Below are 16,041 nucleotides of genomic sequence, written 5' to 3'. Positions count from 1 at the left end.
ACATATTTTAACAGTAATGAATCAACAAAATTATTGAAAATCCTACATGATTAGTAATGGTCCAATTTATGTGCCAAACTCACCGATTATTGTGTTCTTTTTAATGTTTTTTTTATTTGATTTCATTCTAAATTCCCATTATATATTACATATACGTATTTATTTACTGTATCCTACTGCATCCTACCACATTAAGAATTATTATTAATATATAATTCAAAATATCCAAACTAATTCATTGATAATTTGGCAAAACTTGATAAATATGTAATTGAATATATGTATTTTTAGTTATTGCGTTAAGTTCTAAATGTGCTATTGGATTTTGTCATTTTTATATTAATTTAACACAAACATTTAGCATTAGGAACTAAGCATGAAGGGTACAATAATATTACAACTATTCTCGGATTAAATATTGATAGCATTTTTTTTTATGAAGCAATAATAATTTATTTTTAAGTTAATAATTATGATCTTACTGTACCCATTTATAATAATTATGATCGGACTAGGTAAAGAGTCTTCTTCAAAATGTATTTATACATACAATTTTATAGTAGAAGAACTAAGTCACTATTATTGCTATTTGACACATAAAAATAAATTCACAACTTTAAGTTTTGAAAATAATACAAAAATGTATTATAATTTTGAAATCACAAAAAGATGATCACCACTAAATCACATTATATGAGAAAAAGTTACTTCGCATAACTTGGTAATTTACTTGTCTCGCCTGAGTCAGGATTATACATCCATTTTTTTTCCACTCTGTTATGGTGGACTTTGATGTCAAGAAGTTTTTTGTAATAACTTTTGTGCCATTTCAAAAAGATGCGGATCTGGGGGGTGGATTTCATGACCGCATTCATTAATTGGAAGGTTGCAAAGGTGCCGGCGCAATGCCAAGTCCTGACGAGCACACAGTGCTCGTGTAAATCCATTTCCTGTGCCAAACAAGGAAAGCCTTTGCTGTTTCCTTCTTTTCATTGCAACCTGTTAGATATAAAAATAATATTATTTGCCAGTTACAGAGAAACAACCTAGTACATTTTTTTTTCCTGCTTAAAAGCATGTACATATTTCAAATAACTCTTACCTGAATGGAAGCTACTGGATGTGCCGGTTTAAATGCTGGGGCTTGAACTTTGGGTTCTTCTTTTTTCTGATCTTCCACTTTGACATTGACTTTACTGTTGAAAATTTCATCAATCATCTGTTCACCCGCCATGTAAACGGACACTCCGATACGGGCCAGTATTTTTTGTGGCTGCCAATACTGCCGGGCTCTAGTTTGTTCTTTACCCGAGTCGCACTCCCTTGCGCCATCCTTGTCCTTCTTACCGCGGACTTCTGCTACCAAACTTGCCCAGTCCACTCCTAGAGCATCACCCAAGCCTGAAATATTAGGATTAATTAATATTATGTAAAGCAGCTAAGAAAAATAATAAAATTCAATAATCGATATAAATGAATTGAATGAGGTTAATTAAAATAAATTGACATCATGCATTCCAAAAATGCAATTAATTTTTAACTTATCCAAAGAGATTTTTCAAGATGTATGATACATTTTGTTTACTATTTATCAGCGTGGAATTCTTAAGAAAGTTAAGTTAGCCAGACAAGGCTAATATCTGTACCTCTGGGGCAGACGGATACAAACACTAACGTCAAATGTTCAAAAAAAGCTTAAAGAATCTACTTTCTCTAAGTGATTTCTAATAATTTATGGCATTAATTTGTAGTTTCAGTATCTTAATACATTGGTTCTTTCATTATAAGTCTTACATTTCTTCGAAATCAATGGACATTATCATAAACTGGATACGAAAATCGAAATGACATTTCATCCAATTCTGGATTTGCATCCGTCTGCCTCTGAGATACAGATATATTGTGGCCACACTAAGCTAACCCAAGTCAGATATATGATGCACAAAATATAACTTATAGCCATTCTCAGAGTAAATAAAGGTTTATTTAATGCTAATTGTGCATTTCTAGCCAGAGTCTTAAACAGTTAAAAATATTGTCGCAGTAAAATAGTTAATAAAAAAGTGATAAACTGTTAATTTCAAATAAAAAATAGAAAACAAATTAGCATGTTCGTGAGCTTTTAGCGAGTATAATAAGAAACTTGAATGAAGAAGATTAATGCTATCCAAAAATTAATTAGAAACAAACATTTAATGAAGAAGTTCAGTGCTACAGGAAATTGGATGCAAAAATATTTTCTTTCATGCTGTAAAAATTAGAGCATTTAAGTTTCTCAAAAACGTATGAAAAAATCAGTAAAAATGGTTTATATGTATAATAAAAATGAACTATTTAAAATGTCACAGGTTCTTGTGAACCAATCAATTATAGCATTGTTATGTGTTGTGATAGATTTCCTTTTTTTTCAACGTTTTATGTATTTTGACAGCTACAGGGTCTACTTTTGTGTCAGCACAACTCACAGATGTCGTCATGGGTGGAGTAATTTTAAAATTACTATACTACAAAATCATAGTGATGATAATACGATACAGAAAACTGTATATTTTTTAATTGACTTAGTTTAATAGTCTATTAACAAATAAATAAAATACCACTAAGCTTCCTCATTGTATGGCGAATTTTTTATGGAAAAATACATAGGATTTTTTTTAAAAATTGAAATATAATTGACCTTTGAACCGTTGTTCTTCTTCCAATTCTCCATCAGATATTTCTTCAAAATCAAGATTATCAAGTGCTTCTTCCCCATCATGGTGTTCCTGATTTGGTTCAGATTTAGGTTCCAAGGGAGCAGAAATGATTTCCTACAAAACAGAAACAAACCAATGAACGCCAAGCAGAAAAACATCAGTCGACATTCCTTATCTAATAATGAGAGTAAAAATATAAAAAAAAATTACAAAGTAGATATGTATGTGAATTTTTTAAATCTAGAAAGTTTAATGTGAATTTTTAGTTTTATTTTTAACATTATTAGAAATATTCATTAATGTGAAATAAAAACTTTGTCATAAAATTTAGTTAACCAGACAAACTCATTAAGTAAAGGTAATGCTGTTCGCTGAGATACATACATACTGTCGATGATACTGCAATATTACATTTTTTACAAAATTGATGTTACTGTATAATGATTGGAGCGCATTGCATCGAAATGCAAATTAAAACATTGTTAAACTATTCACATACTTAGTGATGTAAATACCTTTTTTATTTGAAGAACAGTATCAGTTTTTTTACTTGTATTTTCAATACGAGGTTTGGTTGCTGGTTTTTCCAAATCTTGTTCCACCATCTAAAAATACATGTTTTTTGTTAAATAATTGGAATATAAATGTATTTTCTCCAATTTAAAAGTAACGGTTACATAACGCTTCAAATGTTAAAATCTTCGTTTTTATGGGGAAATTTTAGATCCTATCTATGTGCAACAAAGATGAATACCTGATAAAATAAAAACAATGATAAAAAAAAACACATGTTAAGGATGTGCAATCAAAGGCTACTATAAAAATATATATGTATCACACCCACAGATTCAATATGAGTGTCCACTTTAAATCATAGTTTTAGATATAGATTTTCAAATCATTATACAAATGCACATATTAAAAAACACATACAGTAGGCCCTCGACTTAAGCACATAATTGGTTCCTGAAAATGTGTACAAATGTAGAATGTTCGAAAGTTGAGGGATGAAAAAAATTTCTTCATAAACTAACACTGGCTTCAATTTGAAATCACCAGCTAAATTTCCACTAACAAACAATGACAATCAGTTTTTAGAAGGTTTATACCCAGAGGCGACTGATTCTTCCTTCGATAAGAATGTACGATTAGGCATTTTTTTCCAAAATAAACATGGCTCATCTACATTGAACATTTGGCGAACAATAATTTTGGACGACGAGGAAACAAATCAATTTGCCGCATATTTATCTGCGTCAGCCGATTCTCGATGACAAAGATCTTTCCATTTCGTCAATTACTATACCGCGTCTTTTGGAAACAATCTTTAAAGACATGTTCCCACAATTTTAAACGTATTCCTTAATTTTATTCTCGTTTTTCAAAATTTAACATATCGTAGACCTGTTTACATCGTACGAATGGCCGATCAAAGCAAATGATTCACCGCAATTAGAATGTCTAATTATTTTCATGTATGTCTCAATCGTATTTAGTTTAAGAGTCCTTAATTTTTTTTATTCTTATCAACACTGCAGTTTCTCCGTTTCTCACTCATGTATGTGAATTTATATGAGCAAAATATTTAAATATACACAAATAAATTGGCAAAACACATAACACATTGACACGGACCTTAACGCAAGACTAAAGCTGTTTTATTTATTTATTTATTTATTTATTTATTTATTTACGGACAAAGTCCATTATAAACATTACAATTAAAAGAAATTTTTACAAAGGAATAAAAAAATATAAGGAACAGAAATAAGCAGCAAAGACAGATGATAGATTTTTTAGATTAAGTAAAAAGCATAGGCTAACTATACAGATTCTTTAGCTGATTTGTAAAGAAAGACATCCTTACACCATAATAATCAAGATCTTGATGATCGTTTTATGTTTTAAGTGTATTTGACATTCGAAACTCGCCACCGTCATAACAATTCCGAGAAGTCTGATACTCTAGGCGGCAATGCGTGCGACTGCATGGAAGTGAACAATTTTTGCATTATCAATAAAAATCTGTAAAAACATAATTTTAAAAAATGTTCAATAAAGCAAATTGTGCAAAAGTCGAGGCCCGCCTGTACATACACAATTGTTCCACATACTAAGGTAAAATTTGATTACCTTAGTAAATGTGTAAATCAAATTATAATGGAACCTTCAATATAATAATAATAGCATATGGGATAAACATGCCACAATATACAACCACAAGTTAGAAAAGCATGCAATGAAAACCAGAAAGTGCGAGATATTTGGAGATGTAAATCTTACAGGTTCATAATCAGGCCTGAATGGTTGCAGACCAATCATCCCATACGGATCAATTGTGTTATGTGGTTCGAGCGGGACACTTGAGGATACTTCAGGTCCTGTTACTTCTGATATTTCCTGCACCAATTAGGGAAAGCCATGAAAATTAAAAACCAGACAAAAACAGATGATGATCAATTCACCGTTAGTTAACCAATATTAGAGATGTGTTAAGCAGAGTAAATGTTAGGAAGGAAAGTGTGTTTGGCCATGTGCATTGGAAGAAAAACTTACATCATCCCTGTTGAGGATCTCATCAGGATCATCGCTGATCTCACTGAGATCATCAGGAATGGGAGGATCTTCTAATTCTGTAGTGGAGTGGGCTGTTGCGGGTGCACTTTGGACATTAGTCGGTGTCTTCTTTATATCAGGTTGTTCTGTAGGTCCATCCCGAACGGGTAAACCTCTTTTAGGAGGAAGAGGATGCAAATGTGAGGGACCTTGATCGACTCTGTGATCAATTCGCCCCCTATATCCACCATCGTCTGAAATAAAAACATTTGTAGAAATGAACTCGGGCTGATTACCTTGTCTCTTTGATAATTACAAAATCCACATAAAACACATCCCGATATCAGTATCTCTCAAACACGACCAGGCTTTGTTCAGCAATATGGATGCAGTTAGGAGTGCATATGCCTTACGGAATAAATTGAAAGAGAAATGGACCATAGTGGTTATATATGTCATTTTATCTACCAATATAATTACATTTTTTATCATCATTTCTGATGTAAGAAATATAATATAATTACCATGCATACGACCTCTTCCATTCCCAGGAGGTTGCTGGCGGTGTCCATGCCACGGTGCCTCCATTTCTCGATCTTTATCTACCCAGTCATGGACCTTAAAAATACATTAATTACAATTAATTTGTCCTTGTTTAAAAAAATAAAATAAATGTTATTTTTTATTTAACACAATCGTTTTGGAATACATGATGAGGTAAATATTTTTTATATATAAACAAAATCTAATACATTTAATTACAGTGAAAATCAAAAATTACGTCCCTGCAATTTGCGTTTTTTTTATGTTTAATTTTTGTAGTCCCATTGAATTTTATTTATTTATTTACAGACTTATTTAGTCCAACTAATAATGGTTAAAACACTTCTTTATAATATATGTAGGTACAACTGAAATAAAACACAACTAAAGAAAATTAAAGCTACGACAACCAATTAAATAATAATTACTACCTCAAGACAGGATCCGGTCTATCTTAGTGATTGTTTAAATCTAGAAAGAGTCCAGACATTGAATCTTTTAGTTCATTAAAGACCCAGTTTTATTTTTTACCCGCAAATTATGTCGGAGAAATTTGCAACCCGCATTGAAAACTGACAGCTCGAGAGTCTGAAGTTAGTTTCTATCACTATACAAACTTCTTGGTAAGTTAAATCGATAATCGAAATTATTGTCGCCATTTTTGAGTTTTTTTTTAAATTGTTTTTTTTTTTTTGTGAAAAGAAATATTTGCGTTCTTATGATTTACCCAAATATTGAATTTTGAGGGCCATTTTCAACGAGTTGTAAATAACTCACTATTAGAAAATGGGAATCGAGTTGGGGTAGAGTGGGATTCGAACCACGGACTTTTGGTCCGTGAGTCCGAGACACTAGCCACAGGACCACAACCCGATTGTAATTTTGCAAACAGTTTATTGTGTTTTACGAACATTTATTGCCGCCATTTTTGTGTTTTAGTTGTAATTTTAAAGACGGTTTATTGTGTTATACAGACATTTATTGTTTATGAATATGATATAAAAAAAATTGCAATAAAAAAATGGTTCAAACATTGCTGCATACATTATTTTTTTTACTCATTTAAACTTTTTTGTCAGTCCCTTAAAAAATGTAATTTAGGGGTTTTACTGTATGCACTTGTCAATTTTTATGTAGTATTTTATCTTTATTCATATATATATACAAAGCGCAATGTAATTCGAAACATGAAAAAAAAACAAAAAACTGTTTCTTATATACATATTTATTAGACCTACATGTCGTCTTTCTTTCTGGCACAAGTTGGTAACTACAATTTTTTTATAAATGATATCTCTTCATAATTGTCATCAAACAATATTTGTTTAAAAGGTAAATAAAAACATGTCAAATTTTATCAATCCAAAAAAGTATATTTTATAATATTAAACTTGTGGTTTTATTTGAAATGTTAGTTAAATGTTGTCTTGTTATGCCATGAAACACTTGAATTTTAATTTTGTACCTGTCATGTAAAAGTCCTCTGGGCGTGCATAAATAAATAAAATACTTTCTAAATAACATAGGTACATATCAGATGTGCAAAGCTTTTAAACCAATATGTATTATGTAATTGTAGGCGAAGAACTAAAACTTGAAAAAATTGTATTAAACATGGACACAATACGAGAATATCAGAACAATACCATAATCAGCATTCAAAAAAGAGACAAAGACAGTTGAGACGAATAAAACAGGGACTGAAATTATACAATAAACTACCAGACAAAACTAAACAAAAGACTCACGACAACCTATTTCTATTTGTGAAAGAAATGTTAAAAATATTAGAGTAACAATAGAATATGAATTTGAAAATGAAAAATTATTTTGTTAAATGAATGCAATCCAAAAGGGTTTATAAATAACTAAATTTCAAATAAAAAAAAATATGCAAAGATATTAACAATATTTGATATTATTACAAATGCTAAACATAAAAAATTTACAGCAATATTAACAAATCACATCACATAACTGATGTTCTGTATTCTATTTGTAAAAAATATAAAATATATCAGATTCGTGAACATTATAATGTATGGGTCATATTAGCACCACTATAAGTATGATTACAAGTCAAATAATACAAGTACATACCTGATGCTGGGGTTCACGGTGCTGCCAATGTCTGTCTTGGCGGTTCCAATCTCCATATTCCTCATTATCCCAATCTTTATGTGGATGTGGGTGCTGACCGTGGTGCATATATTGTCTCTCTTGGTCAACTGAAGCCTCTCTGCCGTCCCACGAAAGTTCATCTCGCCTACCACAATCTCTATTTCGCCTATCATCCACAAAACCTGTGATAAGGGGCGGATTAATACGATGTAATATAATAGGAAAATTACTGTGCAGCATAGCATACATTTTTATACTCATTATTTGTATGAAAAGTGACAAAACACAGAAAATTTTGATTATTATAATGATTTAGGGCCGGTTACATCGACAAAAGTTAAGTTAAAGTCAGGGCTAAAGTCAAATAAAAGTTACTTTTATTTAACCGGCCGCTAGGGGGGATTAATTGGTTGGTTGGAAGAAATTGCCATTTGGCAATAAGCCCGCCAATGTACAAATAATCATTATGTACAAAAAGTTAAAAAAAAAAAAAAAAAAAAAAAAGTTAAATGCGATCTGCCATCTGTCAAAAAAGCGTCGTGAGTGTTGAAATCCATTGATTGATCTGTGAAAAGTTGCACAAAATGTCAATTTTATCTGATTTTTTGTCTTCCGATGACGAATTTATCAGCGAGTATATTCTAAACCGAAAAAAAAAACTGTTCAAATCACGAATGGACCATTTTTTGTGGGAAGAGTCCGACTTTATCGCAATATTTCGAATGTCAAAAAAGTGAATAACTAATAATTATTTGAATTTTTAATTGTTAATTATTTTTCAAAACACGGGACTTGATCATCAGCGGGCGTGGTGTAAAATAAATCTAAATCATCACTGTATTGAAATGCTGTTTATTTATTTTTAAATAGAGCTAGATCGAGCTCAGCTAACTCTTTCTGGGCATTTAAGGCTGCCATAGTTGCCCGAAAAATGTCATTTTTTTGCTCTATTTCTAGAATAAAAAATTCTTCATTTTGCTTTAGCTTTTGCTCTTTTAATTTTTATCTAGTTTAAAAAGGACGACGTCCCTTTTGTTTTTTTCTTCTTCGAATGCGCAGTGTTGCTTCGCCCTTTCGCACACACTGAAAATTGGAATGAAATTTAAACGTTTGTGCCAAAGACGCGTCGCGGGGCATGTGTATTGCTACATGTAAATAAACGTATGTGCTTGCGCAAAAATCCCAACAATTTTTAGGGTGAAACTTGAACCTTTACAGTGGCAACATTCTTAACTTTAACTTAACAAAAATAATGTTGATGCAACGGAATTTTTCAGTTACCAGATTTTGAGCCTTAACTAATATGCTAAATTTATACCAACTTTGATGCAACCGGCCCTTAGTAAATCTATTCATTCTATGTAGGCATACACCGGAGTCCTGTCTTACACTGTTTCGTAATATGAATGTAATTTTTTTTAACATTAATTTAACAATACGTAACGGTAGAACCAGATACATTTGCGAAGAATCATGGTGGTATTTTATGAGAACTAAAATTCCCCCTCCTACAGGTGTATCTATTGCTTACCATTTATTGAAATTGATTAATCAAAGTACAAATAAACCATCACACCATTTCTCAGTAGGGGTAGGCAGGGAGGATAGAACAACATATCACTCTGTCTTTGAACACAGATCTCGCTTCCTCTACATTCATACATCTCATGCACGTACAATAATTATTCTGACTTTTGACATGGCCCTCATCAAGTATTTCTTAAATTTGGTCATGCCATATCTTTCTCATCCTCGTTTTCTGCATCAATATTCGCATCATAAATCCTTTAAGTTGGCCTCGTGGTGTAATGGCTAACGCATTTGCCTACCATGCAAGAGGTCTTGGGTTCGATTCCTGACAAAGTTGATATGAATGAATTATTAGAAGGGTGTTTTCACGCTAGAATATTTCATAGTCCCTGGACTGGTACCTGAAGCGTAAGACTGATCTGACATCTTACTGTCATGTAACAAAAATGATCAAGATACGCTGCGATTGATGTACCAATGCACCCTATGCACGTTAGGTGTGGAAAGGGAATAATGAAATCCTTTAAGCCGTTCTCTCGCTGTTCATTTGCTCTACAGCTTGCCCACCACATACCGCACACCGCATCTGAGGACTAAAGTCTCCTTGGTGGTGCCCACATTCATGAAAAAGTTGCTTGTTGCCAAACAAGAAAAGCTGCCCGAAGGAGCTCTCTATAATGGTAGCCTTAGCATATTTGTGCTGAAAGAAAGTAATCCAGAAGCACATAATATGCACATCATTGAATTGAGAAAAGAGGGAAGTGATTTCTTCACTGACTGGGATTAAATTGATTGGACATGATCAATTCGCCCTAATGATTACAAAACTTTTCAAAAGCCTTGAAATTATTTTTGGGAGCCACTAGATCTGCATATCCGACGGGACCTATAACAGGGCCACAGATAGTAGCGAGAAGCTCCATTCGGTAATCATAGAGAGATGAAAGGGACAACACCGCAGGATGTGTTTAGAAGACTGACTAGGATATTTGCAGCAGCACGAATGGGAATCACAATATTGAAAACAAATAATTTGTCATTAAATTTACCATTACCTGATAAAAACTGCCTAGTCCAGTGATCGGGGATAACCCAAAAAGATTTTAAGCGCTAAAGGATTGAAGGAAAAAAAAAGAAAGGAAACCCTGCCTGAAGCAAGCATCAAGAAGAGCATTCAAAGATATTTTTTTAATATTCAATTGAGACATTCCTCCAGTTGGGAGTAGAAAGACGCCACCAGTAACAGAGGAATGCTTTCTTTTTAAGTGAAAATTTGCAGATCTGAACCCTCAGATCCAAAGGGAACAAGCCCGTTAGAGCCGGGAGTGCATCCGTCGAGCATGTCCTATATGCTCTAGCAATCTGCTCTAGCTCATTTGCTGTACATGTCCAAATCAACGCAGCCCTCCTTTCTCAAATTAATTTTAAAAAATAAATTAACAAACTTATAAACAATTATTTATTTTTTATATCCTGAATAGATTTTTATGCAATACATCCACCCATGCATGGAACATATCCACGTGAGACGGTGTATATTACATTTTGTTTTTAAAGATTCAAACATCTCGATAATTTTTGTTACATGACGGTAAGGTGATCAGTCTTACGCTTCAGGTACCAGTCCAGGGATTATGAAATATCCTAGCCGTTAAAGCACCCTTTTAAATAATATTTCATATAAACCTTGTTGGGAATCGAACCCGAGACCTCTTGCATGCTAGACAAATGCGCTGACCATTACACCACGAGGCATTAGAGAAATTAAATTTTTAAATAACAATTTCTTACCTCTATCCATACCATGATGATCATCAAGATGGTCATCATAAACTCGATCATCTGGATCCCCGTATCCACGACTGTGAGATCCTTGCATGTCATAAGGAGAGTCATAGTGAAGGTCTCTCTGCACAGGGAAAGCACCAGGTGAGCGCTCTCTCTCTCGATCATGTGGCATCATATCATCGTATCTCTCATTTGGTCGATCGTAATTCCTATCCATGGAATGAGAATGATCGTAAGGGTGTTCGATACCATGATTGTATTCACTACGCTCAGCCCTATCGAGACTGCTGCGTCTGTCACTTTGTCGCTTGGATACACGATCTATTCTGTCTCGGTCAACTGATCTATCAGTTTTCCTCGAACTTCTTTCAGTTCTAGTTTCTGAACGATCTCGGTTTAAGGAAATTGCTCTTTCGAGTCCTATATTCCTGTTAGTTGCAGCCAGTGCCGCTAATCTTTCTTCCGGTCTCGGTAATAACCTTTCTACCGGCTTATCAGGAGTTGGCTTTTTTAAGCCTTTGTTTAATCCTCTGTCTCGTTCTCCACGACCACGACCAGCATTTCTTTTAGAATCAGGTTCTCTCTTCGACTGCTCTTTGAGACGTTCTCGTTCCCTTTCCCGTTGGCGTTCTTGACATCTAGCTAGAGCATCTTCCCTCTCCTTTTCTCTCTGAGCCTCTTTGGCTAGTCTTTCTTTGCGTTCGCGGTCATGCCTATCTTTGTCATCGTGTTTCTCTTTACGACGTTCGACAGAGCGATCTTTATTATCTTTACGTTTATCATCTTTACGATCGTCCCGGGATGGAGATTTACCTTTATGTTTATCTGAGCTATCTTGATGACTAGGCCTTTTTTTAGGAGAGGATGATCCACGACTCCTCGAAGGACTGTCTTTCCTTCGTGGGTCCCTTGGCGGATGTGAATCATGCCTTCTGATGGGAGAGCGGGAACGTGCTTTGGATTTGGGAGATTTGCTTCTTCTTCTGTCCTTTTCTCTTTCTTTTTCCCTCTCTCGTTCCTTTTCCCGCTCCCTCTCTTTTTCTTTCATACGCTCTCTTTCTTTTTCCCTTTCTTTCTCTTTTTCCCTATCTTTACTGTGAGGCGAAGTACTTTTAGTTTTGTCTTTTTTTGTAGGAGACTTACTTTGAGAGGTGTGTTTTGTAAGAATATATCCTTTAGGAATATTTTTGTTATTGATTGGAGGAGTTCCACCAGATTTTTTAGCTGGCGATAAAGACTTTTTGCTCAATGCTGTTTTAGTAATTACTTTCTTCTTAACAGAAGCAGTTTCATGTTTTTTTGTTGCGCGAACATTATCTTTTTTTAAAGAATTTCGCTTACATGCAGCAGACTTATCCCTTTTAACGGAATCTCCTTTGAGACGCTTCTTTTTTGATGCCAGATCTGAACCAGACGATGAGCTTGAATTACGCTTTGATTTAGGTTTACGAATCTTCTTCCGCGCTTCTCTGCAAGTTGATTTAAAAACCAAAATAAGATACCCAAGAAGATAAACTTAATAATCAAATGACCAAAATAATTTTAAATGAAATCCACAATCCACAGTTATGCATAGGGAATTCTCGTAATTCTTTTGTAATGTAAATTAATCTAAAATACCATCACAGAATATTATCTGAGCTTACTCCCACTTAATCTGAACACAGTAGTTCAAAAAGTCAACTTAAACATATTTTTTGTGCAATTGTTCCGTCTATACGCTGTCACTATCTGTAATAATCAAATTTCAATATCATTTTAAATGTTTGATAACTTGACTGGTTTAAAAACACTATCAAAAACATTTATTTCAGAATATTATACCTTTTAAAAATGTTGACGAATGTACAGTGCGTTTGAATGTTTAATAGACTATTTTAATGTGCTAGTGCCTGTCGATGAACTAAGTAAACATGAATTTTGTTTTAAGTTGGAAAGCAACATCATGTATGATATAATTTCATCCACTTTGTTTTTTTTACATTATTAGTCTAAACCTTTTAACAGTTTTTTATAGTGACAAGTACTAAGCAGATGGTAGGAGAAATAGAACTTCATCATCCATCCATGAAATAAATGCATAAAAATGATATCTCTAAAAGCGATAGTTTTTATATTCCTTAAAATGAGAAGTATTTCGAAGATGGCAGGCGAAATATAACATTAAATACCTGGCAGAAGAAGACGAGGAGCTGCTGCCTCCGGAAGAGGTGCTCGAAACACTGGTTGTGCTCGAGCTACGGGAGGATGAAGAGCTCGTTGGGGCGGGCTTTTTCTTCTCCTTCCTGTGATCTTTTCCAGAATCCATTTTAGACTGAATTTCTAATTCACGTTTAAGTTGCTGACGACGTTTCTCTAAAACATCAGCGTCCGCGTACTCTAAGTCATTTTGGTCCCAAGTGTCCCATTCTGCTTCAGACCTAACAACCACAGCGGAATGTAATCGACTTTTTGGGTCATCCTTGTTAACGCTCCTTTTGACATCTGAAGAGTCTTTAATAGCAGCGCGTTGTTTAGAAGGGCTAATCAATGTATGTGTAGTTGCAAATTTACAAGTTTTACCGTAAGGGCAGGTTCCGTGTTGCGCCCATTGCCTACAGAATTCAGTAGCTTTTTTGGCCGCTGCCGCTTTCTTAGTTCCTAACCGTTCAAAAACACTGGGTCTATTTGAAAGGTCTTTAACTTTAGGCAATTCAACAGTGATCTTCCTCTTGCCCTGTTTTGACATTATAAACAAGAACGTAGCTCATGGAAAGTCTCATTGACACTCTATTTAATCAAAATACAGAAACAGTGTCAGCGATCAGCCATTTTTGAAAAACTACCATAGATTAAAGCAAGATGGCTCAATAATCAACAGACAATGATAATGAGTATTTTATTGCGGGGCAAATAGTTATTTTTATACGGCGGATTTACATACTTTGGGTAACTTCAAAATCAAAAATTTTGATTTACCCACTAAAAATACTCCTTTGTATTTTCTTCTCTCTTCCTTTGTAATGACATTTTTTTACGTGTACAGATAAAATATTGTCAACAAAATAAATATAAAATTAGGAATGTTTGGTACATATATAATATTTACGGAATTTTTTTCTAATAGAGTAAAAACTTTTGTTTAGAGAGGGAGTTAATTTTTTTTTTTTTAAAAAACGAAATATTTGTGTTTTTATGATTTACCCAAATATTTAATTTTGAGGGCCATTTTCAACGAGTTGTAAATAACTCACTATTAGAAAATGGGATCAAGTTGGGGTAGAGTGGAATTCGAACCACGGACCTTTGGTCCGTGAGTCCGAGACACTAGCCATGGGACCACAACCCTATGTTTAGCATTAATTTTTGTTTATGTATATATAAATATATGTAATAGAGTAAATATAAGTTTGACATAAGTTTTCACTTTATTAGATGAGATTATTAATGAACTATGTTTGTACAAAACATTTATAACTTTATACTTTACCAAAAAAAATAATTCAACAAACAAAAATCACAAAAGGGATGGAGAACATTTTAGAGAAGAGAATATGGAAGTCCAGGCATTTACAGGGCTTATGATCTGTCATGGGCTGGCTTAAGTGGCCACCTTACACACTTCAGCTCTCTAACGTATGAATAACAATTTAAAGTGGCAGTAAAATTAAATTATTTAGAAATCTAGGGTTTCGAGACTTTTGTAAATTGTTGGGTTTTTTTTTTCTATGAAAGTTTAGACAAAAATTGTTTTTTTTAAAGATGTTATCAATTAAGAATATATTTAGTCAATTAAAAATTAAATTTAATAAGCAAACAATTTTTTAAAACTTTCCAACAGTATAAAAATTTTGTACATTATTATAGTTTTTACCGATGAATTCACGAATGGAATAAAACAAAATCATATAATCTATAATTTAAAATACCTGACTGAATACATCCAAATGCTTCCCATTAATATTTACTCGAAAATCAAAAAAAATATCTCTTGCTTATATATTATCTAATGAAAACATTTGTTCTAAAACTCAATGTAGGGATCTTGGCATAATTCTTGACTCTAAACTGCTATTTGACCAACATACTGAATTTATTATAAACAAATCATTTAAAATGCTTGGATTCATTCTTAGGATAAGTAAACAATTAAAAAATATGAACACAATCCTAACACTGTATAATGCATTATGTAGAAGCACGCTGGAGTATGCGTCACCTATTTGGAGTCCACAATACGATAAATACAAAAACAGCGTAGAGACTTTACAAAATAAACTTTTAAAAAGACTCCATTACAAATATATATACTCACCCTAACTAACATGTACAACAATAATAAAACGGATACACTAAATAAGAGTACGCATTGCTTATAATTTATAATATTTTATTGTGACTATTATTACTATAATTTATTGACATACATTTAAAAAAACTTATTACTACTACGAGACTTTATTAATAATCTAGTAAAATTATATTCGATTGTATAAATTGCATCTATCTTAAATTAAATTTTATTAAAATTAATCTTACATAAATTATAATTGCTTTAATAATATATAATGAAAACTAAATTTTGGTCAATATATAATTTTTATTTTGTGACTATTGGTGTTCACATATAATTGGTGAAAGATGTTTAGTGTTATTATTTTTTTATTTTATAAATTGTGTTTATACTGTGGTATCTTTTACTGTTTGTGAACTGAAATTAAAATAAATAAATAAATATCCTCTTTAAAATGCGAAATTTTACGATATATTATGGAACGAATATGTATAAGAACAAGACATTTTAATTAAAGAAGTACTATTTTGAAAA

General features: G+C 32.8%; 1 protein-coding gene and 1 long non-coding RNA gene across 4 annotated transcripts; one reads left to right on the top strand and one right to left on the bottom strand.

Annotated features, from left to right (window-relative positions):
- Positions 1-132: 132 nt before the first annotated feature.
- On the bottom strand, positions 133-14,062 carry LOC148285131 (uncharacterized). 3 transcript variants are annotated; one of them, XM_088229847.1, is made up of 11 exons: positions 13,797-14,062; positions 13,406-13,654; positions 11,238-12,703; positions 7,896-8,098; positions 5,777-5,870; positions 5,253-5,506; positions 4,980-5,096; positions 3,212-3,301; positions 2,678-2,810; positions 1,103-1,401; positions 133-999 (listed from the first exon to the last, which is right to left on the bottom strand). In XM_088229847.1, exons 1-11 carry the CDS (start codon positions 13,823-13,825, stop codon positions 796-798), a joined length of 3,138 nt encoding a protein of 1,045 aa, XP_088085973.1. In that variant the 5' UTR covers positions 13,826-14,062; the 3' UTR covers positions 133-795. The 3 variants fall into 3 exon arrangements, with proteins under 3 accessions (XP_088085973.1, XP_088085959.1, XP_088085965.1); XM_088229833.1 differs by having other exon boundaries at positions 13,406-14,062; XM_088229839.1 differs by lacking the exon at positions 4,980-5,096 and having other exon boundaries at positions 13,406-14,062.
- Positions 6,462-7,863, top strand: LOC148285132 (uncharacterized). The gene is made up of 2 exons (XR_015822868.1): positions 6,462-7,101; positions 7,211-7,863. It is a non-coding gene; the product is annotated as an uncharacterized LOC148285132 (long non-coding RNA).
- Positions 14,063-16,041: the final 1,979 nt, after the last annotated feature.

This window comes from Micrasema longulum, unplaced genomic scaffold (assembly GCF_059751315.1).
Source record: "Micrasema longulum isolate JH-2025_06_02 unplaced genomic scaffold, ASM5975131v1 h1tg000056l, whole genome shotgun sequence".
Taxonomy (NCBI): domain Eukaryota; kingdom Metazoa; phylum Arthropoda; class Insecta; order Trichoptera; family Brachycentridae; genus Micrasema; species Micrasema longulum.
The sequence above is the reverse complement of the archived record's forward strand: the minus strand, read 5'-3'. Positions and strand labels throughout refer to the sequence as shown.